Genomic DNA, 23,649 nt, shown 5'->3' with positions numbered 1-23,649 from the left:
ATGAGGTAGGTTAGACTCAAGGGCAGTAACTGGCCCAAAGTCGTATTAATGGCTGAGTGAGGATTTGAACCCTCATTTCCCTATAGTCCAACACTCTAACCCAGCCTTTCTCAACCTTGGGTTCCCAGATGTTGTTGGACTACAGCTCCCATGATCCCTGACCACTGGTCCTGCTGGCTAGGGATATTGGGGACCCAAGGTTGAGAAAGGCTGTTCTAACCACTACACATGCAAGTTCTCTTAGAATAGAGAACTTGTACTACAGCTCATTACCCTGAAAGAAGGTAGCGGTGAAGTCACAGTTTTCTGTGAACAGTGCTTTTTTCTGGGGGGGGGTGCGCAGGTGTATGCATACCCCTAAACATTTTCAGAATCTAAGTTTGGCCTCATTGAGGGGCCAATATGAGGAGGAATATGAGAGTACCCGTAAATATTTTTTTAAAGAAAAAAAGCACTGAATATATTTAGTTGTTAGCAAACCCCATAGCCCTCTTTGAAGTGTGACAATAGATACTGGGGAGTTTAAGATACCCTCCTTCTGGGTTACCTTTGATCTAAGCCAACAGAGCTGTTTTTACATTTTTAGTGGGAACAAATACTAATGAATTGGTAAGAGCAGGATTGATCCCAATGCTGCTACACTCAGCAATGAATTTTCCCTGGCTCCAACTAGGTTCCAAAGGAAATCTTTCACCTCCTTATCAAAGTGTTGGAGAGCCCAGCCATGTCCATAATGGAATCAGATCTTTAGGACTGAAAGCTTTGAGCAAATCAATCAAGGCTGATGCTTTGATTTAAGCACACTTTAAGGAACTTTCCAAACGAATAATGGACTATCTAAAAATTTTATCTATAGGAAAATAGCTTGGGGAAGTTTGCAGAATTGTTCGTATATTGGAAATTCTTTTATTTGTTAAAATTAGTTTACGTTTTTAGCATTAAGTTTTCTGATATGTTTTGCAGGAAGTCATTAATAAATGGAACAAATGGGTGAATAAAATTCTGGGAATTGCTCAATATGTCAGACCAAATGCTGGTCAATGAAACAAAGGCTGAATTTTTAAAAACCTCAATCCTAAGAATGTGAAAGTGTTAACAAATGCAGAAGAGAAGGATGTTTACTTCAGATAAGACTAAGATGCTTTACAAAGTAAAATAAGTTCAAATGGTACATAGAGGAATGCTCTTTTAATCAATCAAATTTATCATCCATAGTGATGGCAGTGGCAATAAAATCATAGACAAGACTAAACAAAATCAAAAACCCACAAATGTAGGGAATGAAAAGCAGAAGAACAGGTGAAATGGTTGGGCAGAAGCCACCAGGAACAGAAAAGCTGTTCCAGTGGCAAAGCATCTTCTTTTCACATGGAAGATTCCAGGTTCAATCCCCAGCATCCCCAGGAAGGGCTGGGAGACATCTCTGCCTAAAACCCAGGTGAGCTGCTGGGCAGTCATTGTGCTCAGCGCTGAGCTATATGGACCAATGGCCTGATGGTATAAAGCCACTCATTGTCTTAGGTTAGCTCAAGCATAGGAGAAATGGAAAGGGGAGTTTAGCTTGTACACAGAGTGTCGCCAAGGCTGGTTGGTTGGCATCCGTCTGTCTCGAGAGTCAATGGAAGAGTGCATCTTTGCTGGGTCCCCAACCAGTGGTAGATTTTGTCCTTTGAGACTGATTGGGCACACAAAGGAGTCCAGTGGTAAGTAGAGCCAGAGCCAATGACAGGCAGAGCCAATTCAAGTTTGTCTCCATCATCCTCCCTGCTGAATTTTTGAAGAGTTAGCTGACAGCCAGTGCCACTCTCTGAACTGATTATAAATACAGGTGGAAAACAGACTGAGATTGGTGGGGCAATGCCCCATTTACTCTAATAAAGCTGCCCCAACTGGCCCCAACAACTGCCCACAGTTGCCACCTGTTGAGAAGTCTGCCTAGTAATACTCTTCATATTGTTACACCCACTGAGATCCTGTAGGATGGAGCACCCTGACAACCACACATCTGTTAATACTCTTTCCTGACTTACCAAGGCAAAATGAGTTTGCAGTAATGTGTCTATTGTCAAAGGACTATGTGATCTTTCTAAAATAACTGTGAGACAGAACTTATGAATGTGAGATTGGCTGTCCTCTTGGGATTAAATTATTGTCTGCCTTAGCATGGCAAAAGGAAATTAATATGATTTGGAGAATCTTCTTCATTTTGTAGCTCTCTTGAAATCTTATTCTAAATTTTGAGCACCGTATAATGGGAGCTGGGGAGAGAAAATATGTGGAAAGCAACTCCAGCTTTCAGTTTCTGTCTCAGTTTGACAGGATTGTTTTGATCTTTGTCATCATATAAAGGAATGGAAGAAAATGCTTCTTAGTAAGAACAAAGCCAACTTTAGGTATTATCTGAAGTCTAGAGACTGCAATTAGGTCAGATAACTAGTTGGACTTACTGAAGAGCCTGCTTAGATTCCATTTATTTTGTATGTTCCTTGTTCCAAGTACAGCAGCAGGGATCATTCTGTTCCTAACTCAAGAGTTACTTCTGTTAGTGTTGAAGCCTACCAAGAGGAAGACAGGTGGAGGTGTTGCTTAGTAACCTAACAGAGTGACATGATGTTAGCTGAGGTAGGGTGTGCCCTGATTGGTTGTGTCATTCTGAGGGAGTTTTATGCAACAGAACATTAGGGGGTTCAGCCTCCTCCTGGGCTACATTGCTCCCTGGGGCTGCTTCACATCCTCAAGGGCTGCCCACTTTTGCTTTGTTACCCACCAACTTTGGCCCCTGGTCTCACCCAACCCCAGTATGTGACCCATGGAATGTTGGGTTGGGAAAAGTTCCCTTCTCCTGTCATTAACTCCACTGTGCATTGTATGAAGAAGCCCATTCTTTTGTCTGTCCTGGTTCTCCTGCAAAATATCTTCATTAGATGACTTACTTACTAGTGATATGGGAGAGAAAGGAAAACCCATCTTTCTCTCTCTCCACTTTTTCCATAACTGAATAATTGTCTATCATGCCCCTACCCTGGGTACTGTTAAGAATGCATCATTTTACAAGCATGTTTGCTCCATGCACAGTAAGAACAGGCTGTTGCATGTGCCATTTCAGACACCTGTGACACCATCCATCATCTTCTCCAAGGACCCACAGGCCCGTTGTCTTAAATAGCCAGTTAGCAGAGTTCCTTGACACTACGCAAACCCATTTTCTGCAGCTGTTGTGGCAATAAATTCCACCCTTATAAACGAGAGCACTGCAAATTGACTTGCATGTAGTAACGCCGGCAATAAACTTTTCTGGCTTTATTCATTTTCTCCAGACTGTTATCCCCCCCCAAAATGCAACTTACCCAGCTGGACATCTATCATGCTCGTCTGGTTCTCCATAGGGTACATAGGCTGAGGAGGCCTCTTAGTGACTAAGGCTAGAAGAGAAAAATGAGACAAAAGAGGGATGAAGGAAACTTCAGACAAATGGCAGAATAAGGAAAACAGCTGTCACAAATGGCTGCATTTTTGTAGTCTTGGTGCAACAAACATTTATTACATTTATTGTTTTGGTAGTGTCAGACTGCAGCAAGAATATAGGGACATAGAAATCTGCCTCATGCTGAGTCAGACCATTGGTCCACCCAGCTTAGTATTTCTGACACTGCCTGGCAGTTGCTCCCCAGGATTTCAGATAGGAGCTTCTCCCAACCCTGCCCAGAGATGCTGAGATAGAATAGAAGCTGAGACCATTGGCATGGGAAGTAGATGCCCAACCACTGAGCTATGGCCCTTCCCCCTAAATAAGCCCATGTGGGCAGCTAAGATTGGACAAATCTGTTAATTTAACTTCTTCAGGTTTCTATTTTTTTAAATCTTAAATTCAGTTCTTCACATTTGTGCAACAATTTGCTTTTAAAAAAATCCTCATGAAAATTTGCCAGCAGTTTAGTGCAATTTCCCCCCAATTGTATTTCTGTATAACAACAACAACACCTTTATTGTCATTGTGCAACCTGTGTACAATGAAATTAAACGAGCCTCCCTCCCCCCCCCAACACTCAATCTCTTATTAAACAACACACCACCTCGCAAGTCAATTTTACTATGTTATTTTCTGTTCAACAGCCTAACAGCCCACAGATAGAAGCTATTTTTTAGCCTGTTGGTATGGCTGATTATACTTATATATCTCCTGCCTGAGGGTAGAAGATTAAAGAGGTGATGGCCGGGGTGTGAGTCATCCCTGAGAATTTTTCTTGATCTCCTAAGGCAATGATCCCTTGTGATGTCATCTAGCGGACTCAAGGGACAGCCCATATCATGTGCTGTATTCACCACCCTCTGTAGAGTTTAGAATGGCATATACTGCCCCCCCCCCAAGCAATTTCCCCATATAAAGCATTTTTTATTTTGTATAGCCCAAGTTCTCCTCTTCCCTTACTATCTCCTTCCATCTGCTTCCATCATTTCTAAATGGCCTCGGCCCAGTATATCTGAAGGAGTGTCTCCACCCCCATTGCTCAGCCCGGACACTGAGGTCCTCCTCTGAGGTTCTTCTGCTGGTTCCCTCACTGCGAGAAGCAAAGTTACAGGGAACCAGGAAGAGGGCCTTCTCAGTAGTGGCACCTGCCCTATGGAATGCCCTCCCTTCAGATGTCAAGGAGATAAAGGACTACATAAGTTTCAGAAGACACTTGAAGGCAGCCCTGTATCAGGAAGTTTTTAATGTTTTACTATGTTTTCACATAGTAAGTTGCCCAGAGTAGCTGGGGGAACCCGGCCAGATGGGTGTATTATTATTACTATTATAACCCCTTCTCAAAACTCCTTCCCTTCCTCCATTTTTTCTGGTCTCCCCACTTCCTTGCTCTCTGTCTCCCTAGGAGCCAATCAGCCTGAAGGGATGAAATGGGAACATAAAAATAGCCTGCTGGATCAGGCCAATGGTCCATCTAGTGCAGCAACGTGTTCTCATAGTGGCCAACCAGATGCCTGTGGGAAACCAGGAAGCAGAATATGAAGAAAAGAAGAAGAGTTTGGATTTGATATCCTGCTTTATCACTACCCTAAGGAGTCTCAAAGTGGCTAAAATTCTCCTTCCCTTCCTCCCCCACAACAAACAATCTGTGAGGTGAGTGAGGCTGAGAGACTTCAAGAAGTGTGACTGGCCCAAGGTCACCCAGCAGCTGCATGTGGAGGAGTGGAGAGACGAACCCGGTTCACCAGATTAGAAGACTACCCTCTTAACCACTACACCATGCTGGCTCTCATATGACTGCAGGAGCCCTCTCCCCTTCTATGGTTTCCAGCGCAGCTATTTGGAACCATTGCTGCCTCCAACTGTGGAAGTAGAGCATATAGCCATCATGGCAAGTAGCCATTGATAGCCCTCTCCTTTAGGTATTTGTCTAATCTTCTTTTAAAGCCATCCAAGTTGTTGGCCATCACTGCCTCCTGGGGAAACTAGTTCCATAGTTTAACTATCTGCTGCATGGAGAAATACTTTCTTTTATCTGACATAAATCTTCCAACATTCAACTTCAGTGGATGTTCATGAGTTCTAGTGTTATGAGAGAGGGAGAAAAACTTTCCACTTTCTCCATGCCATGTATAATTCCATAAATGTCTATCATGCCTCCTCTTGCTTGCCTTTTCTCTAAGTTAAAGGGAAGTTATTTGGCTAGCATAGATACCTGCTTCCAAAAACAGGTAAGAGACCAACCCCTGCTGAATAACAGTGGCTTTACAGGGTTTCAAAGAGGGTGCATTGCCAGTCCTACCTGGAGATGCCACTGATAAGCATTCTGTGCAATCTCTGCCCAAAGCCCCTACCTGAACCCAGAAAATTCAAGTGGCAGATCTAGACTCTTGGAATTATAATCACCTCACCAAGCTGAGGTGCAGACCTATAGAAGCTCTACCTTCCCCAATCCACTTCTAATAAAATAACATTCCAGTATTCGTATCAGACTTTCAGAGCAGATTTTCAGTTATCTCCTTCCCTACATACAAGCAGGATACATTCGGATGAAAAGTTCTGTTTACCCAGGCAGAATAATCATGAGTGGATCTCCTAAGACTTATGTTGCTTACACGTACAATTTTATTAGAGCAAAATGGGAAATTCCATTTGTAAGAATGGAATTGGCGCAAGGCACCTCATTCCAAACTCAAAAGTGACAGTGGGCCCCTAGGAAACATCCAGCCCACTGAAACAATTAAATTACTTTTGGAATAGTTGAGGAGCAGAAAGTTGATGGCAGGAACCTAATAATCAATTTCTTTTGCTAACGCACTCAGGACCTCTGAATGCTATTAGAGGAAGAAGGAAGAGCTGTCATTGCTACCTAATCATATATGGTGCTATCTCTGTTGAGAATTTTCAGAAGCTGTGGGATGGATCGTAGCACAATTCTCAAATCCTAATTTGCTTCAGTATAGATACTAAGGACTAATTTATGTGACTTAAAATTGGCTCTGGCCAAAGAGTTCAATCTAGGACACAATTCAAGAGACTGGTGAATGGTTTTAAAGCCCTGAATGGCTTAGGACCAGCACTGCCAACTCCCATATCAACTTGGCTGCTCCCTAAGATCTGGTGCAGAGACCCTGCTCTGTGTCCCACCTACAGTGGGAGCAACAATGGGCAGCAAGAGTTTTCTTTCCACACTCCTCTCTCCTAATCCCTTTTCCCTTTGTGCTGTGCCTTTTAGACTGAAAGCCTGAGCTCAAGGCCTGACTTATTATTTAAAATTTGGATGAGGAGTAGGGTGAAAATAGGGGGTAATCCTTCAATCTAGTATAAAATGAAGGAGCTTAGGAGATAGAAGTACCTGGACAAATCTGTCAATTTTGGTTCTTAGAGTTTCTTATGCCCCCCCCCAATCTTATATCCCATTCTCTAATTTTCCAGAACAATTTACAATTCTTTTTTTAAAAAAATCCTCAGGAAAATTCATCAGCATTTGGGGGGCAAATTTCTCCTAATAAATGCATTTTTGTATGTAGTTTTGACTAATATACTTTTTTTTGCAATTGATTTGTGAGTTGCTGTGCCCATCAGTTGAAGCTGGACCACAGGGTGGGAGCTATAAAGGTTCCCCACTTTGGATTAGCATGTAAGGTTTCACAAAGTCTAGGAGTCGGTGGGTTGATAAAGGGGTGAGGTTTGCTGTAGGTGGTAAGCAACACAAGCAGAAACAAAATATGCATGTACATATATATGTGTGTGTGTGTGTATATCTTTGTGTGCATGTGTGTGTGCATTCATTTGATATTGCTTGAACTTCACTTCCCCTTACACGATCATTCTTCTCCTGAAAACTTGGGGCATAAAAGTCAAGTACCTTTGAACCAGAAGTGCATAAAATTATGTATAACCTAATAGCAACCATTTTATCTAAAGCAAACTCTTCAGGAGAAATCTTTTGCTCTTTGGTTTTGGCTGACTGCAAAGATTCTATGTGTACTTATTTTCCTTTCTTGAGCACTTGAAGCTGGGGTATGGCTTACTGCTAAAGGCAACCAATTCCTGATAAGTTTGCATGGTGTTTCCCACCCTCCCCTGTAATTTTTGTACAGCTTTTTCCTTTTGCAGGAACTCTTGGAGAAGAGGCAATCTGCAACATGGTGAAACAGTAGGGTGCTATTGTGAAAGGACAGCAGAAGACACAAGGACCATTGACATCCATCCTAAAGAACGTAATGAGCTGTCGTTCTGCAATGGGCAGAAGGAGCCGTTATCCCTCATTCTGATATCGAGGTCCTGACCTACGCTAGAAAGTATTGAATCCTAGTATGCTCCATTCTGAAGAAAAGTAGCTCCATTAAGAGACTGAACTCGTACATGAAGTAGCTCCAGAACCTGCCGTGTATATATATGCCTGTGTGAATGAACCCTTAAGAGTTTTAAACCTCAGACTTGGGAACACTTTCGAACAGAGGACTGCCCTAAGGAAGGGTGTAGGCATTTCTCCCTATCAGTAACTGGCCACAAATTGCTGTTTGTTGCTGAACAAATGAGTGTTCTTCCTCAGGTCTCTCCTTTTACGTCTCCAAACTTAGATATGAGGTAGTATCACAGGGTAGTGTGATTGCTGTGTTTTCTTTTCGGTGCAACCGTCAGGCCTGGGTACAGTGAGGTGAGAGAATTTGACAAAATGGAGGTCCACACTTTAATACAGTAGCACGAGGGGAAGGGAAGAACAACCGCTTAGCAGGCAGAAGATCCCATGTTAGATTACTGACGGCTCTGGGCAGGGCTGTCCCCTGTCTGAAATCCTGAACAGCATTGTTCAAAACATATTTGAAACCTGAGAGCACAGTTAGGATCCTGGGTAAGCCCAAAACAGTTTTCAGGGGTTGTAAATTTCCCCCAGACTCAGGAGAGGCGTTATTAATTATACCCTTTTAACACTCCTTAAAGGTAAAAGGATCCCTGACCATTAGTTCCAGTCGTGACTGACTCTGGGGTTGCGGTGCTCAACCAGAGCAGTGCAGGGAAACGCCATTTACCTTCCTGCCAGAGTGGTGCCTATTTATCTACTTGTACTTTGACGTGCACTTTGATGTGCTTTTGAACTGCTAGGCTCAGTGGTTTAACCCACAGTGCCACCCACATCCCTTTAACACTCCTTATTTTATTCCAAATGGTTAACTTCAACATTGATTTGCCAAAATGACACAGGCATTTCATTTTGGAAGGAATCCTTTTGTGTCCACTTCAAGCTTGGCCTATGAATGTCTTATTGCTACTCTGCTGGCAGAGCAAAAAACCTCAAAGGTTTTCTGTTTTTATTTAAAAAAAGAAGAAGAAGTAGGGGGAAAACTCCTAAACTGGTATTTGTCTGCTCCCTTAAGAAACATCTATTATTTAGCAGGAATGCACAACAGCAGTTTCTGTAATTCTCTGCATAACTTCATAGAATAAAGTGGTCCCATTTTTCTGCACCTATTGACAGGGGCAACTAAAAGTCCGTACGGTTAAAATATGTGGCGAGGCTTTGATAAACTAAAAGTTATTATATTGTTTCCCCCCTGGTTCTTAAAAAAAATAAAATCATTCCCCACAAGCAATTTAGAGAAGCCAATTAAGAGCAGGCTACACAGAAGCCCCATCATTAAACAAGCGACTACTCCTGGTGCTCATGAGGAGCCAAAGGAGGAAATGCATTAGGTATCACTATAAAATGATGTGGAAATATTATTTCTCTATCTGCAATTCAGATGAATAGCAGGTGACAACCTCCACCCCCTCAGGTGTGCTCAGAGCAATTGCAGTAATGCTGGGACTATTAAAAGAATTGTAGACCTATTTCCCAAATGCAAAAAAAAACATGCAGAGGCAAAGAGACCTGCCTTTTGCCAGGCAGAACATGGCAAATATTAAAGAGGATGTGTGTGTTCATTTTAAGATTGTTAATCCACTGCTACAATTTCAATTTTACTTCCCTCCCCCCTCAAAAAAAAATCACCAAAATGGCCTCCTCCGAGCCTTGAACAACTCGGAGTCCCACCTGAACCCTTATATCCCAGGTTGATACCACATCATCCGGAGGGCTGCTGCTAGACACAACCTGTGGAACAGAGATTGGGCAGATACCCTTCCTTTTCCCTTTTAGTGAAATACTTCATTATGCCAACGGCTCATATGGAGCTGCTTAATTTTTATTTATTTTTTTAAAAAAATTTGGAGTGCCCAGCCATTTTAATAACTGTTTTATATTTGCTGTGTTTTATACTCTGGGTGTTGGAGACGCGGGTGGCACTGTGGGTTACACCACAGAGCCTAGGACTTGCTGATCAGAAGGTCGGCGGTTCGAATCCCGGCAATGGGGTGAGCTCCCATTGCTCGGTCCCTGCTCCTGCCAACCTAGCAGTTTGAAAGCAAGTGCAAGTAGATAAATAGGTACTGCTTTGGCGGGAAGGTAAACGACGTTTCCGTGTGCTGCTCTGGTTCGCCAGAAGTGGCTTAGTCATGCTGGCCATATGACCTGGAAGCTGTACGCCGGCTCCCTCGGCCAGTAAAGCGAGATGAGCACCGCAACCCCAGAGTCGGCCATGACTGGACCTATTGGTCCGGGGTCCCTTTACCTTTATAACCTGGGTGATGTATGGATAGTTTTATAAATAGATAAATATTATTTCAATAGCGCTTGACTGGAAATACCTGATTTCCTCCCTTCATTAGTATGGAGACAATACATAGAGTATAGTGAAATATGGATCATGATATCTCACTTAGAAGGGAAAAAATACACACAAGATGAATCCCACCCTTCTATAGTCTCTTAAACTTAGCATCATTTCGTTTTGCTTTCAACTATTTTCTTGGGGAAAACTGTACAGCAGAGTTTATCTGGCAGCAAAATCCAAAGACAGCTATCAGGAGACCCAAATGCATTTTCTGGCTCTGGAAATGAATTAGTGGTGGATGTTTGCCAAAAAATGTCAAGCTTTCTCAGTTGGCCCAGTAGTGATATGATTGAGCCAGAAAAATAGATATAAATATTAGGCAAGGAAGGAGTTGCATGGTCCTGTTGAGTACATAACATTTGTAGGCTTGGGACTCTGGAAACCACTTTGCTATACACGGCCTGCTGGAATTCACACTGATCTCTTTAGGCATTTTAAACATTGCTTTCATGAACGGCATAAAACACTTTCAGGGAGCAAGTGGTCACTGAACCAAACAGATACGTGAAATAAGTAACCCATGGCTGAATGAATTCAGAGACTATTTTCAAGGTTGGAAATAGCACACAAAGGTTAGCTGTTTCGTCCTAACAGCTTATGAGGGGGCTTTATCTTTGTGCTGATTGGTAATGGTGGATCAGATTCCCTAAAAGGCAATTTAGCTGCCGTTATTGATCTTCTGCAACGTGCTGTCTCTGGGGGGTAATGGGCATGCTTATGGTGTCCTTCAAACAAAGGTGTGGGGGGGGGGACCTGTGGAACTTAAGGTGTTGTTGGACCCTAAGTCAAAACACCATGGCTAGTAATTATTCCTAGAGCTGTATCCACCTTTTGCCATATGCTGAAGAGGCACCTCATTAACCTGCCCTATGACAGTTAAGGTATTTTGTTTTGTAAGATCCCACATCTTGCTGAATTTACAGTGCTGTGTTCCAGGACTTGCTCTGTAATAATTGTAATGGGTAGAATTGCACTATGATAGACATCCCATCTGAGCATGTATTGCAGCTTGTCAGGCAGAACAATCCCATCTCTCATCCCTTTGCATCATGTTCTGGGGGTTCTACCAACACCCTCCCCCCAGCCAATTTTGGGAGCATTGGGGGATGTGCAGGAGAGGATTGGGGGTGTGACAAAGCTTCATTACACAAGTGGAAACCCTTTCACAAGGTTTCCATCAATGGGGCTCATTAGATGAACCCACTCAGTGGTTTTATTGGTTAAAATTGTGCATATTCTGTTGTGGTAACTCTCCATAGGTGTTTCTGCTGAAGCAGTGGTAAGAAATATTATACAGTGGTACCTCGGGTTAAGAACTTAATTCATTCTGGTGATCTGTTCTTAACCTGAAACTGTTCTTAACCTGAAGTACCACTTTAGCTAATGGAGCCTCCTGCTGCTGCCACTGCATCGCTGCCGCACAATTTCTGTTCTCATCCTGAAGCAAAGTTCTTAACCCGAGGTACTATTTCTCGGTTAGCGGAGTCTGTAACCTGAAGCGTATGTAACCTGAAGCGTCTGTAACCCGGGGTACCACTGTAATGGATTCAAGTTTTCCCTGAGAAAAAATCTCCAGGAAAGGTTGAAAATTTACTACAGGCATCCCCCCCCACTTAATGTGTATCCCATTCACATGTGACTGCATTTACATGCATCACTGTGAAATGAATAAACGATTTGAACCAAGAAATGGCACCAAAATGGCACAAAAGAGCTGGAGAGAGCTGGAGAGCAGGGGAAAACAGCTTGTACAGCTGCTCCAAGTGTCTCACCAACCCCATTCAATCATCCTCCATGGGTTTCTTCTTCCTGGCCAGCAGAAACATTGCATGTGGGGGGTGTTGCTCCATTCTGCCACCCACCTACCTGTCAATTTTGTTCCTAGGGTCCTTCTACCCTCCGATTGCCATCAGCCTCCCCACAAACAGGCAGCAGCATTATTTCTGGTGGGTGGGGGAGAAACTAGATAAAAATAAACCATCTCAAGCAACTTCCAAGACTAACAGGGAGAGCACTGAGAGGTCCTGCAGCAGCACTGGGTGCTGGGAGCTACCCAGCCACTGACCCACTGACCACCTCCCAGCTCAACTTTCCATTCACCAGAGGCAGGCAGGGTGCGTGTGCATGCGCAAGGTGCCTTGCTGCTTGGGGAAAGGATTCGCAGAGAAAAAGGCACTTCCCAGCCTCTGTCAAGAGCGCCCTCCACACTTTACATGATTTCATGTATAGATGTGAAGCCTGATAACATAACCCCTGCATAAGTAGGGGAACGCCTGTACAGTGGTGCCTCGCAAGACGAAATTAATTCGTTCTGCGAGTTTCTTCGTCTTGCGAAGCACGGAACTGCACCTCTTCAAGCAATGCACCTGGTTTTAAGAAAAAGGAAACAAATTCGCAAGACGTTTTCGTCTTGCGAAGCAAGCCCATAGGGAAATTCGTCTTGCGAAGCAACTCTAAAAACGAAAAACTCTTTCGTCTTGCGAGTTTTTCGTCTTACGAGGCATTCGTCTTGCGAGGTACCACTGTAGTTGTTGTGTAAGCAAAGGGGAGCTCACCCATAAGTAATCCATAATACAAAATGGGATCTGCAGTTTTTTGTAGGAAGGAGAAATATGGAATAATTTGCACATTATGCATCAGGCCGTAAGGCTCCCACTGAGTGCAGCTGAGTCAAATTGCAGTCCTTGGGCTCATGTATTTTCAGTGTGTGGCAAAATACACACTAATTAGCACAACTTTGAACCCTTGGCAAAACAGTTAATTTCTTTCTGAGGGAGAAGTAAAACTTAATTTCCAGTACTCTGCTTATTGTGATAACAACTGGCAACGCATGCTGTAATGAATAATTGATATCTGTAGGTACTGTGAGTAGATTTATTATGGATATTTGCTGTTGTTGTTTTTTAAAAAAACTGTTGATAGTTTCTATATTTTGATAACTTAACTATGTCTACTTCTTTTTAATGTCTCTTGATTTTATTGGTATTTTCTTATGAATATTTTATATTATTTTATGCAAAGCACTTTGAGATTTATTTTTATTAAGTGATATATAAATCTGGTTAAATAGAATAAATAAAAATAGATTGTCGTTTTGCTGTTGAAAATTGAGCTGGGCCTAATGGCAAGCATTGAAAATGAAGGATTGCTAAATTATGAGGATCAGCAGCAGCATGGGGTGGGTGGGTGAGCTGAAGAAAATGTTTCATTTCCTTCCATCTTTACAAAGAAATGCCAACTTCCTTCCTCTAACCAAAAACTCTGGCACTGTCTCCCCATTAATCAGCAGAAGGCTTCTCCTACTAGTTATTCAGGAGGCTGGCATCCATCTTGACAGCAGATCTTGTACATTTGAATAGCATCCGCTGGGGGCAAAATCATGGCTTGCCAAGATTTTTTTTGCAGAAATTAATTCATCTCTGAAGTTAATTCTATGTTCATGTCCAGCTCAAATACACAACCTCCCAGATAACATTTCAGTACGAATCTTATGCAGTACGATACTCTTGTGACTGACAAGGGAAGCAAACTAACCAAACAGAACAGAACACAGAGGGAAAGTAATAATTTTATGCATGTTACTGGGTTGGAGGCGAGGGGAAGCCCTTGGGAATTAGATAATCCACTGGGAAAGGAAACTAATGCTGCCGAAGACAGAAGTGGGATTCAATGTGACCTTGGCAGATTGGAGAACTGGGCCCAAACTAACAGAATGAATTTCAACAGGGACAAATGTTTTCCTGCATTTAGGCAGGAAGAACCAGCTGCACAAACATAAGATGTACGAGTAGTACATGTGAAAAATGGTGGCCCCATTTCTGCTCTAGTCCTGTCCGAATCAGCGCTCAGCAAGCTAAGTTTGCTACTGTAGAGGAAGTGGTGGTGGTGCTGATGGCTAGTCAAGATCTAAGTATGTCTTTTGGATTCCTTGAATTAGAGCAGTGTTTTCAAAATGTGATGTTGGGAGCATTTTTGTTTTCCAGAAGCTTACTTCAATTAGTCATGCCAGGTAAACTTCCCTGAAAGGCAACTTTCCCATCAATCTGCAAGCTTTCATCAAAACTGCAACTGCACGAAAGTATTCCTCTGACACATACTCAGTTTGCATAACGTGGCATTGGGGCCTAAAAGACCTCTGTAATGTTCTGCATGAAGTGCGTGTGCACCTTAGAGCATTTCCCATAATCCTCTTCAATACACAGCAATTTTATGGCAGATATTGCTTGGGAATAGGGATGTAAGGAGAAGGCATGGAAGGGGCAGCCAAGTGCACTGGCCCCTGGCCTTGGATTGCTAAACTAGCGGGAGAGCCCTGTCAGGATCCTGCCAGACTTACACTGTCATGCCAAGAACAAGACTCCCACCTCGTGCCTCACAAGCTCTGCATGGGCCTGGTAAGCAGGTGCAATCTGCCCTGTTTCTGTCCTGCTGCAGTTTGGCTTCTGCTAAAATCTACTTTGCTTGTCTCATTATTTGTTATGGCTGAAGCCAACATAATTAATTAAGTAATGAACTACATAATCAATTTCAATGCATTGCAATGGAATGGAAATGTCAAAAACAATGCAGAAAAGAGCACAACTATTTATGTAACCTTTGGGGGGCCCCTGTTCCCCTCACAGATACAGTTTTCAGAATTCCTTGGGAGGAGTAATTGACTGCTAACTACTCTGGGAATTGTGGCTCAGTGAGAGGAATGGAGGTTTCATAACCAAGCTTAGTACCCAAAACAAACTACAGTTCCCAGAATGATTTAGGTGAAGCTATGGCTAAAGACGCCTGTTTCTTGGGAGAAAAGCAATGACAAACCTAGACAGTATCTTAAAAAGTAGGGACATCACCTTGCTGACAAAGGTCTGTATAGTTAAAGCTGTGGTTTTCCCAGTAGTGATGTATGGAAGTGAGAGCTGGACCATAAAGAAGGCTGATCGCCAAAGAATTGATGCTTTTGAATTATGGTGCTGGAGGAGACTCTTGAGAGTCCCACGGACTGCAAGAAGATCAAACGTATCCATTCTTAAGGAAATCAGCCCTGAGTGCTCACTGGAAGGACAGATCCTGAAGCTGAGGCTCCAATACTTTGGCCACCTCATGAGAAGAGAAGACTCCCTGGAAAAGACCCTGATGTTGGGAACGATGGAGGGCACAAGGAGAAGGGAACGACAGAGGATGAGATAGTTGGATAGTGTTCTTGAAGCTACCAGCATGAATTTGACCAAACTGCGGGAGGCAGTGGAAGACAGGAGTGCCTGGAGTGCTCTGGTCCATGGGGTCATGAAGAGTCGGACATGACTAAACATCTAAACAACAACAACATGGCTAAAGTGGAACTATAGTGCTTTAAATGTATAGTGCAGATGAGGCCTTGGAAAAAGTGATGCCCTTTCTTTCTACTCTGCAAGGATAAAGATGACCTAAGGTAGACTATCTGTGCCTAATGCTCAGGCTTCTTTACTGCTTGCATAAAATAAGCTCTGACTAGTTGCACCAGGCAGGTGTACTGCCCAGGGCAAGTAAAGCATTAAGAACAGATATGTAGCATTCAGCCTCAGGCTGAGTCTGCCCCAGATGCTCCCACCAGCCTAGTGTGACAAGAAAGAGACTTGCAGCATTCATTGTCACTCTTAGATCTGAAATTGTGTGCACAGGGCTCAGCCTAATTCCAAATCAGGGCACTTTTGCACAAGAGAAGTCTATGCCCTCTAATGAGCAGTCTGCACTGTAACCAGGGAAATTATTCTGGGGAAAAGCCAGGTAGGTCTCCCCACTGCCAAGAGGCATTCCCATATAAACAGTGGAAAGCCAGCCATACTACAGCTTGTATCAGACTCAGAGAGAGACTGTGCCACAGTGGCAGAGCAAAAGTTTGCCTTGGTTAAAATACTCTTCAGTTAAAAGAGTCATATAGTACAATGACAGAATATATGAACTGTATGTAGGAAGACCTAAGTTCAGCCTCTTGCATCCTCAGTTAAGAGCAGGGGAGGGGAAACTTCTTCATCCAAGGGGGCCACATACTACTGACACATGGATTCTGCTCAACAGCTGAGCATGTATCAGTGTTGATATATGAAGCATATCTGCACCCTGATTCTTTTAGGGGAGGTCCAATGGCTTCTATTTATTTTTACAGAGTTATTCAACAACTTCTATATACCACTTGATTGTAGGAGAACTTGTCAGGTTTGCTGAAGTTAGTTGATTTTTAGCGTGGTGTCCTTGTTATTGTTAAGCATGATTTATTTTACTTGCTATTTTTTAATTGGGCCTGGAAACTGCTTGGCAGCCAGTATAGTTGGGAAAGGATTGGTGTAATATGCTCAGACTACCTTGCCCTGGTGAGCAACCTGGTTGTTGAATTCTGCAGCAGCTGAAGTTTCTGAACTGTATTCAGAGGCAGCCCCACATACTAGTTTGAAAGCAGCAGTAATAAAGCCCTTGCCTGAGAATTAGGCACAAATACGGTATCCTTCCTATAGTGTTCTATGAAATTCCTAGGGATGGTGCTGTGGTCTAAACGACCAAGCCTCTTGGGCTTGCCGATCGGAAGGTCAGCAGTTTGAATTCCTGTGACGGAGTGAGCTCCCGTTGCTCTGTCCCAACTCCTGCCAACCTAGCAGTTCGAAAGCACACCAGTGCAAGTAGATAAATAGGTACCACTGTGGCGGGAAGGTAAATGGTTTTTCCGTGTGCGCTGGTTTCCGTCATGGTGTTCCGTTGCACAAAAGTGGTTTAATCCTGGAAAGCTGTATGTGGACAAATGCTGGCTCCCTCGGCCACCTGAAAGCGAGATAAGCACAGCAACCCCATAGTTGCCTTTGACTGGACTTAACCATCCAGGGGTCCTTTACCTTTACCTTTAAAGGTAAAGGTAAAGGGACCCCTGACCATTAGGTCCAGTTGTGGCCGACTCTGGGGTTGCGGCACTCATCTCGCTTTACTGGCCAAGGGAGCCAGCATACAGCTTCCGGGTCATGTGGCCAGCATGACTAAGCCGCTTCTGGCGAACCAGAGCAGAGCACGGAAATGCCGTTTACCTTCCCGCCGGAATGGTACCTATTTATCTACTTGCACTTTGACGTGCTTTCGAACTGTTAGGTTGGCAGGAGCAGGGACCGAGCAACAGGAGCTCACCCCGTTGCGGGGATTCGAACTGCCAACCTTCTGATCGGCAAGTCCTAGGCTCTGTGGTTTAACCCACAGCACCACCCGCGTCCCACTTTTACCTTTACCTTATTTTAATTCTGGACCGTGGTTTGTCAAGAAATACTCAAATAGCCTATTCCAACTTTATCACAGATTTGTTTACTATGGAACAATCAGCTGAAAAGGTTCAACTCTCAAGAATTCTTGGCATGGATACTGGTGGCTGCAAAATGGAAAATATAATGGGACTTGCAACGCACTCTGATATAAACATAAGTGGAGTTTAGCACTAGCAGAAAAAATAATGCATGTTGATGGGATGTTATCATATATAAAACAACAAATATAGACACACAGCACTCCCTCTCCATGACACAACATGAAATTTGGCTTTTCTAATGGTTTTAAGTACTCTGCTTATCTGATTCAAGTCTCTTCCAGATATCCTGCACTGCTTTTTAAAAAGTATTTGTATTTGTACTATTATTTTTGCTTTATTGGATTGTTTGGCCTGCTTCACTAAAATGTTTAATGAATAATAGAATCATGGAGTTGGAAGGGACCCCAAGGATCATCTAGTCCAACCCCTGCAATGCAGGAATCTCAGCTAAAGCATCTATGACAGATGGCCATCCAACCTCTGCTTACAAACCTCCAAGGAAGGAGAGTCCACCACCTCTCGTGGGAGTCAGTTCCACTGCCGAACAGCTCTGACTGTCAGAAAGTTTTTACATATGTTTAGTCGGAATCTCCTTTCTTGCCACTTGAAGCCATTGGTTCAGGTCCTACCCACTAAAGCAGAAGAAAACAAGCTTGTTCCCTCCTCCATGTGACAGCCCTTAAGATATCTGAAGGTGGCTACCATATCTCCTCTTAGTCTCCTCTTTTCCAGGCTAAACATTCCCAGCTCCTTCAAGTGCTCCAGAAATGACCAGCAGTGGTGCTGCTTGGGCTTCGGAGAACTCTGTTCCACCCCTTCACAAAAATCCTTTCCCCTGCTAAGCAGCCCTCTGGGCTATTTATGGAGATATACCTTTAGTAACACTTCACATGGTTATCATGAGGATAAAATAGGAAGGGAGGGGAATTATTTTCAGTATCAGAATGATATTTGTACTGATATGGGTGGGGATTTGACCTGAATGACCTCCAAGCCTTTAGACTGCTAGACTAATGAAGGTTGTTCCATTAGGGCAAATAGGGCTCTGCCCCACTAACATCAAGCTGCCTTCAGCCAGATCCCACCTGCCTATCTTCTTAGAAAAAAGACCAGGTTGTGGAACTGGCTATCAGCTTCCTCCTCTTTAAGTTCCCCAGTGTTGCCTTTGTAGAACTCATCAAGGAAGGGGTTGGGGTCGAAACTAGAATAAGTTGCCTTTCCTTGCCATTGGTTCTAGCGCAACCTACTGTTGGTCTCCCTGCTTTCCTCCCTACCAATCCCACTTCTCACCAGTCATCACTGTTGCTAGAGTGAGTCAAGCTAGTTGGGAAAGTACAGCCCAGCATATTCTCTTTTGTTTGGAGGGGTGGAACTGATGGGTTTGAAAGGCAGGACTTAGCACAGAGTAGGCAAATGGCTGGAGATTTCTCTCTGGGAGAAGGATCCCTTTCCTTCCCCACTGACTGTCACTGCTCTCTGCAAATTTGTTTTTTGGTTGTGTAGCTTTGGGAAGATACCATGAGAGACAGAGAGGAGGCTATACTGGTTCTCTGCAAGAACTGGATGATGCTAGCATGTTCCCTATGAATCTGACCGGGAGCAGTTAATTTGGAGCTATGATGTGTCTCCATCTGTGCTCAACCAATAGATGATAGATGATTAGATTAGCTAGATAGGTAGGTAGGTAGGTAGGTAGGTAGAGAGGTAGATAGGTAGATGATAGATGATTAGATAGATAATAGATAGGTAGGTAGGTAGGTAGGTAGTAGGTAGATAGGTAGATGATGATGATAGATAGATGATAGATAGATAGATAGATGATAGGTAGATAGATAGGTAGGTAGGTAGGTAGATAGATAGATAGATAGATAGATAGATAGATGATAGATGATAGATGATAGAGAGTAGAGTTAGAAAAGTGGGATAGAAAAGTTAGGAGCCAAATGGCTTCTGGGACCTGGGTTATGGGCCCCAAAACAGAATGTCTGGTCACCAATTGGGGGGGGGTTCAGCAACACTTTTTATTTATTATTTTGATAGGCATGAATTAATACACAATTCACATAAGTGACCCATTATTAATATCACATTTTAGCACAAATTATTAATACATGTCTAATTTGGTGTTTACAATAAAAATTATTGGCACCATGCTTCAGTTTTCAAAACACTCTTCTCTTTATAACAATAAAGAGACTTCTTAACATATTGGCTATCCTTATGATGTACTTCAAGGCTTCAAAGCACATTCATTTCAGTCATCCTTGAGTGTCAGCCAGGCGCAAAAATATATATAAAAAAATGGCACCCAGACTTTTTAAGGTGCTCGCAAATGGAGAATCTTTAGGTGCAAAATGCACCTGGCCCCCTGCTAATTTTGAACCCTGATCGATGATAGATATCAGTGAAACCATATATCACACAAACTCCACAATCTTCCCCCCCCCCACGGTCACCTCATTCGAAGGATATTTGTCTGAACCCCTGGAACCTCAACACCACTTTGACATTTAAATTTATTTTAAAATTTGAGACTCCTGCATGGAAATTAATATGGAAAAAGGTGAGAGTCATCCAAAGTGGTTCATTTGGGAAACACACACAAAAAAACAAAAACAAAAGGCACCATTGTTGCATTTCTGACTAATCTGGTAGCAATTTGGTATTCAGGAGATTGAACTGCCTTTCCTTTACTAACACAGCAATATCAACCTGACAAAATGATTACGCCTGCATCCGTCATTTGAAAGAGCTGAAATAAAGTCACTATAACACAGTGCTGTCAGAGGATAAATGTCTCCGGCTTTGAAAATAAACATCTCACACTTATTTTCCATAAAATGTCTCAGCATTCAGCTGGGAGCAAGGGAGACATCATTATCCTGTGACATAGTTCTGTTCTATTTGAATTTTTTTATTCAAGTAGGAAATCCATCACTTGTCGGCAACAACCGGAGAGCATAATGATTCTCGATTTTAGATTCCCTGTTCCAGCACGTCTTGCTAACTTTGCATTAAACTTTCAGTTTCTTCTCCTTGTGTTGGAGAGGCAGCTTGGCTGAAAATCTCCTGCTATGTCGCTGAGCAAATAAATAAATGCAGATTGGCTATGTTTTTCCCCTTCCCTATGTGGAGACTGGGTACACACATCAGGCATCTGGTTGGCTATTCTGAGAACAGGATGCTGAATTAGACAGACTAATGCCCAGAGAACAATAGGCTCTTCTTATGTTATTAGCTATGCATCTGTTTGTCAGTAAGGGATTCCTAGACTGATTCTGCTTCTTATGAACATAAGATTGTAAGAAGAGTCCTGCTGATCATACCAGTAGCCCCTCTAGATACATATGAAAAGCCTGCAATCCAGACAGGAGCACAACAGCACTGTCCTCTCATGTGGTTTCCAGAAAACACTATATTTTATTGTTGTAACTTGAAACAAAACTTGCATCTTTCTTAGCTTTCACTGCTGCATTGGGTTTGCAATACTCCCCATCTTTGGTTTAGAACAATGGGGGGGGAGAGAGAGAGAGTCTGCTCCTCCTGGCTTAATTGCATAGAATTGCATATTTCTATTGACTCATGCAGAAAAAAACGCTATCATTTGAGGACAAACATTTTTCACCCTTTCCTGTGGCTTGTATGTAGGTCAGGGAGGGGAGCCCCAGCCCAAAGGCTCAAATTCCCCCTTCCAGACCACTATAAGGCCCTTGGGACTGTCTCCAAGCCATACTCTCCACCACCAGCCCTCCAAAGTTCCACCTCCCCAGCCTGTACCCCTCTCCAGTCCTGTTTGTGGTCTCAGTGTGTTTCTGGCTGGCTAGATTGTATCCTTAAATTATGATAACGCCTCTTGCCTGCGTGGATGAAAGGGTGTATGTGTGTAAAAACCACTTACTTTTGCATGGCTGGTATGCAGCCTCTAACACTCTGTCTCTGGCTGCGCCTATTACTTGCATGTGGTCTCCAGAAGGTTGCACACAGTAGAATGCAGCCCTTGGATAGGGGAAAAAAGGTTCCCTGCCCCTGACGTACTTGGGGAAGTGAAGCTTAAATTTCCCCTCAAAATTCCTCTGTATTGCCATTGAGGTTCAGCTGCTCTGGGATCCTTTTCATTCATATTCTTCCTTTTTATCCCCCATCCCCCATCTCTCCTCTTCAGGAACAGTGTAATATTAGTGTTATATGCTCAAACCATCTTGCCCCAGGGAGCAACCTGGCTGCTCAATTCCACCCTAGCTGATGTTTCCAAACCATCTTCAAAGTCAGCCCTCCACACAACACGCTGAAGGTTGCCGGTGTGCAGACAACAGAAATAGGTTATCCCTGCCCAGAAAGAGGTGTGCTTGGGCCACCAGCCAAAGTTGATGGAAGGCACTCCCACCGAGGCCACCTGAGCCTCAAGCAACAGCAGTGGATCCAGAAGGACCCACTAGCTTCTTCGGAAGGAATGTAACCCCATCAAAAGCAGGCAACTTCACATCCATCCGGTTTAGGGAACCACCCACTAACAGTGCCCCAGTCTTATCTGGATTGAGCTTAAAGTTACTGGCTCTTATTCAGTCCATTACTGAAGCAAGACCAGCAGATCAGTCCAGCAGTTCTAGTGACACATTTGTAGTTGTCATGGGGAAACAGAGCTGTGTGTCATCAGCATATTGCTGACAATGTACTCCAGAACTCAGGGTGACCCCCCCTCAATGGTTTCATGTAGATGCTAAACAGCATGGGGAATAGAATTGAACCCCACATTGAAGGCTCCACAGGGCTGACCCACTAAGCATCATCCTCTGAAAACGACCATCCAAGGAGGACTGGAACCACCACAAAGTGGTACCACCCGCCCCTAACTCAGATTGCTGCAGAAGGAGACCATGGTTGAAAGAATCAAAGGCCAATGAGAGATCAAGAAGAATTAACAGGGACACATTTCCTCTGTCTCTCTCCTGAAAGAAGTCATCATCCAGGGTGACTAGAGCAGTTTCCATGCCAAAACTGGGCCTAAACCCCAGTTGAAACGGATCTAGAAAATCTGTTTCCTCCAAGGGCACCTGGATCTGGTCCATGACCACCAGCTCAAGAACCTTGCCCAAGAAGGGGAGATTAGCAACTGGCTGGTAGTTACTTCGGTATTCTGAGTCCAGGGAAGGTTTCTTAAGGAGTGGTCTTACCACTGCCTCTTTCAAGCAGACACAGACCACCTCCTCTTGCAAGGAGGTATTAATCACCTTCCTGGCTCAGTTTCCATGAGGCATCCTGAAGTGATCAACAATATTTTTTATTATTCTTTTTTCTTTTCTTTTTTGAGGGGTGATGCATGCAGTACATTCCTATGAAGTAATTATTGTTTTAAGGATTGCACCTTCTTTCGCAGTGAAACCAAAGGGAATTAATTAAAAGTGTTTAAACACGGGCTTAATTGTATAGATTAGCTTAGGTTCTGATCTTGTCTGGCAAAAAAACATACAGGAAGTTTACATCAGACATGATTAAGTTCTCCTAAACTGTTGTACACACACACACACACACACACACACACGTAGATTCTACTTTTTCACTGTAAAAATGATTCATTGATGTCAGAATCAAAATTTCACTTCAGTTAATGAACTAAAAAGATGTTTTACACAGTAGACGCACCATTTCATCTCTGCTCTAAACACTTTGTGTTGAGCAACCTGTTTTGATGTTATCCTTCATTTCAAGGATATATATTCTTAATTCCCCCCTCCCCAAATTCTTTTCATCTTACTAAAAAGGGGGGGGGGAAACAAAGCAAAGTGGTGACAGATGAAGCAAGGGTCCACCATCCATCTTGAAGGGAGAGCAGGAGACTTTGCATGCAAATGAAGACTATCATTCACGCCAACCTGACAACTAGAGCATGGAAAATCTGCATTCAATTAACACTCTATGACCAATAAGACCACTTCTTACAGACACCTCTTACATAAATGACAATTATGAGTGGATTTTGAAGTCTTAGGGTGCAATCCTAACCCCAGCTGTTGCCTGCTGGGACTTAACAGAGCAGGGGGAGGGCACAGCTGCACTTGTGGGGAAGTGCAGGCTGATCACTGCACCAGCTTGAATTGCGCCCCATGCCATCACATGATGGCAGTGCAGTTGTCTCATGAGCCAATGGATCCCTGGCTGATTAA

At 43.3% G+C, this 23,649-nt stretch overlaps 1 protein-coding gene across 2 annotated transcripts in view; it reads right to left on the bottom strand.

The window, feature by feature from the left end:
• IL1RAPL2 (interleukin 1 receptor accessory protein like 2) overlaps positions 1-23,649 on the bottom strand; it is a 497,457-nt gene that overhangs the window by 119,595 nt on the left and 354,213 nt on the right. For both annotated transcript variants that reach the window (XM_053373742.1, XM_053373740.1), the window contains exon 6: positions 3,348-3,422. In XM_053373742.1, the coding sequence (XP_053229717.1) occupies positions 3,348-3,422 (75 nt within the window). The remainder of the gene's footprint in view (positions 1-3,347; positions 3,423-23,649) is intronic.

The sequence above is a fragment of the Podarcis raffonei genome, chromosome Z (genome assembly GCF_027172205.1).
Source record: "Podarcis raffonei isolate rPodRaf1 chromosome Z, rPodRaf1.pri, whole genome shotgun sequence".
In the NCBI taxonomy this organism is placed as follows: domain Eukaryota; kingdom Metazoa; phylum Chordata; class Lepidosauria; order Squamata; family Lacertidae; genus Podarcis; species Podarcis raffonei.
The sequence above is the reverse complement of the archived record's forward strand: the minus strand, read 5'-3'. Positions and strand labels throughout refer to the sequence as shown.